Genomic DNA, 1,756 nt, shown 5'->3' on the forward strand with positions numbered 1-1,756 from the left:
TGTTTTGTCTGGGAATATTTGGCAATTTGGGACTGTTTTGTCTGGGACTGTTTTGTCTGGGAATATTTGGCAATTTGGGACTGTTTTGTCTGGGACTGTTTTGTCTGGGAATATTTGGCAATTTGGGACTGTTTTGTCTGGGACTGTTTTGTCTGGGAATATTTGGCAATTTGGGACTGTTTTGTCTGGGACTGTTTTGTCTGGGACTGATTTGTCCGGACACGCTGAAACCACCTCAGTTCCGTTCGGGGAATCAACAAAAACTTCCAATGGTTTAGATTTTAAATTGATTTTCTTCAGGTTATCTGTCTTCTAACAAAACAATTCATGGATTAAACCTTACAAAATGGTTTTATTGAAAAAATTGATGACATTCTATACAATTCTTTTTAAATCATTTGAATAAAATTGAGGTCTTTCCCATTATGCTCCTCAGAATAGTTTTCATAAGATATGGCACGTGCTCTTGTGCTCTTGGGGGGGGGGGGGGGGGGAGGGGAGCAAATAATATGTGCCACTAAGCTAAAGGGGCACAAACAGAAAAGATCATCAAAGTTACAAGCTCACTAAGCGGGTGGGGGGGGGGGGATTTCATGATGGTTAATTATACATAAAAGCTATTAAAAGTTCTCTGTTCATGATTTGTTCAAAGTGTGTGACGTCATCACCATAGACGTCTGATGATGTTCTCCTGTCTTCACCCCTTTCAACCAGTTCCGTATCCACTGGGAATCCTTATAAAATAATGGGTCCGCTAATCGAAGGGCCGTCCTTTTGTAAAAATAGTAATGAAACGCCGCCACCAGTCTTTGAATCGTGAACAAAATCGACAAGTCAAAATTATCCCAGTAATAATAATCCGGATATTTCCATCGTTTGTTCAAATCAACAATATGAAACGCTATGGTTATACACAGGTATAGAATATTTGTAATAATTGTTAGTTTAAACTTTTTAACTAGAATTTTAACCAGCCCGGCTTGGAAAATATAAGTGTTGACAAACATTAGTGACATTACGATTAGGGCAAAAACTAGGCATATGTCTTGGAAAATGTAGAGAACTAAAACTACAACATTTTCGACACGAAATGTAAATATGAAACAGTTTAAAAATATATCGATAAAAAGAAAGAGTAAAAGTAAAAATAGAGCTCCGAAATATTTTCCGCTTTGCATTTTGTATTAATTGAGAAAAAAAGAATGTAGATATTTTCTGGTTCTGAATAATTTTTAGTTGTTCATTTTTGTACAAGAATTTAGAGCACGATGAATTTTTCTAGCATAGCTTTCTTTGTGTATAGACTAAAAACGCACGTGTTGTTTGATATTTTGATTACTTATTTGTCTGAATCTGATTTTATTCATAAGCTGTGTTGTTGTAGTAAACAATTAAAAAAGCTTGTATAAGCAGTGATAGTAAAACACATGCACAAATGCGAGCTGAATGACTGATATTGTAAGATAATCATTTGAAATTGACTAAAGTTATGTAAGCAGATAAAATGGGTCTTTTCCGTCATAGCCTGCAACAAAAATTTAGCCCCAGTGGGGCCATACGCTATATGACCACGAACATGGGTGGATGAGTCAACTCAACTATGAACTTTGATTGTATTTTTTTTTTAAAAAAAACAAGCTATGTTAGACATTATAGCATAAATTATCTTTGAAATTTTGAAATCTGATGTGATTAAGGAAATTGAAAACTGGGGGTGAATTATATGCTCAACAGAGTTTTTTTTCAGTTCAGCCAA

The 1,756-nt window shown here is 35.1% G+C and overlaps 1 protein-coding gene across 1 annotated transcript; it reads right to left on the reverse strand.

The window, feature by feature from the left end:
- Positions 1–269: 269 nt before the first annotated feature.
- On the reverse strand, positions 270–1,352 carry LOC142354599 (transmembrane protein 138-like). The gene has a single exon (XM_075406926.1). The coding sequence runs from the start codon at positions 1,176–1,178 to the stop codon at positions 636–638; it is 543 nt and encodes a 180-aa protein (XP_075263041.1). The 5' UTR covers positions 1,179–1,352; the 3' UTR covers positions 270–635.
- Between the last annotated feature and the right edge of the window lie 404 nt (positions 1,353–1,756).

Source organism: Convolutriloba macropyga, chromosome 15, assembly GCF_964194025.1.
Source record: "Convolutriloba macropyga chromosome 15, txConMacr16.3, whole genome shotgun sequence".
NCBI lineage: Eukaryota > Metazoa > Xenacoelomorpha > Acoela > Convolutidae > Convolutriloba > Convolutriloba macropyga.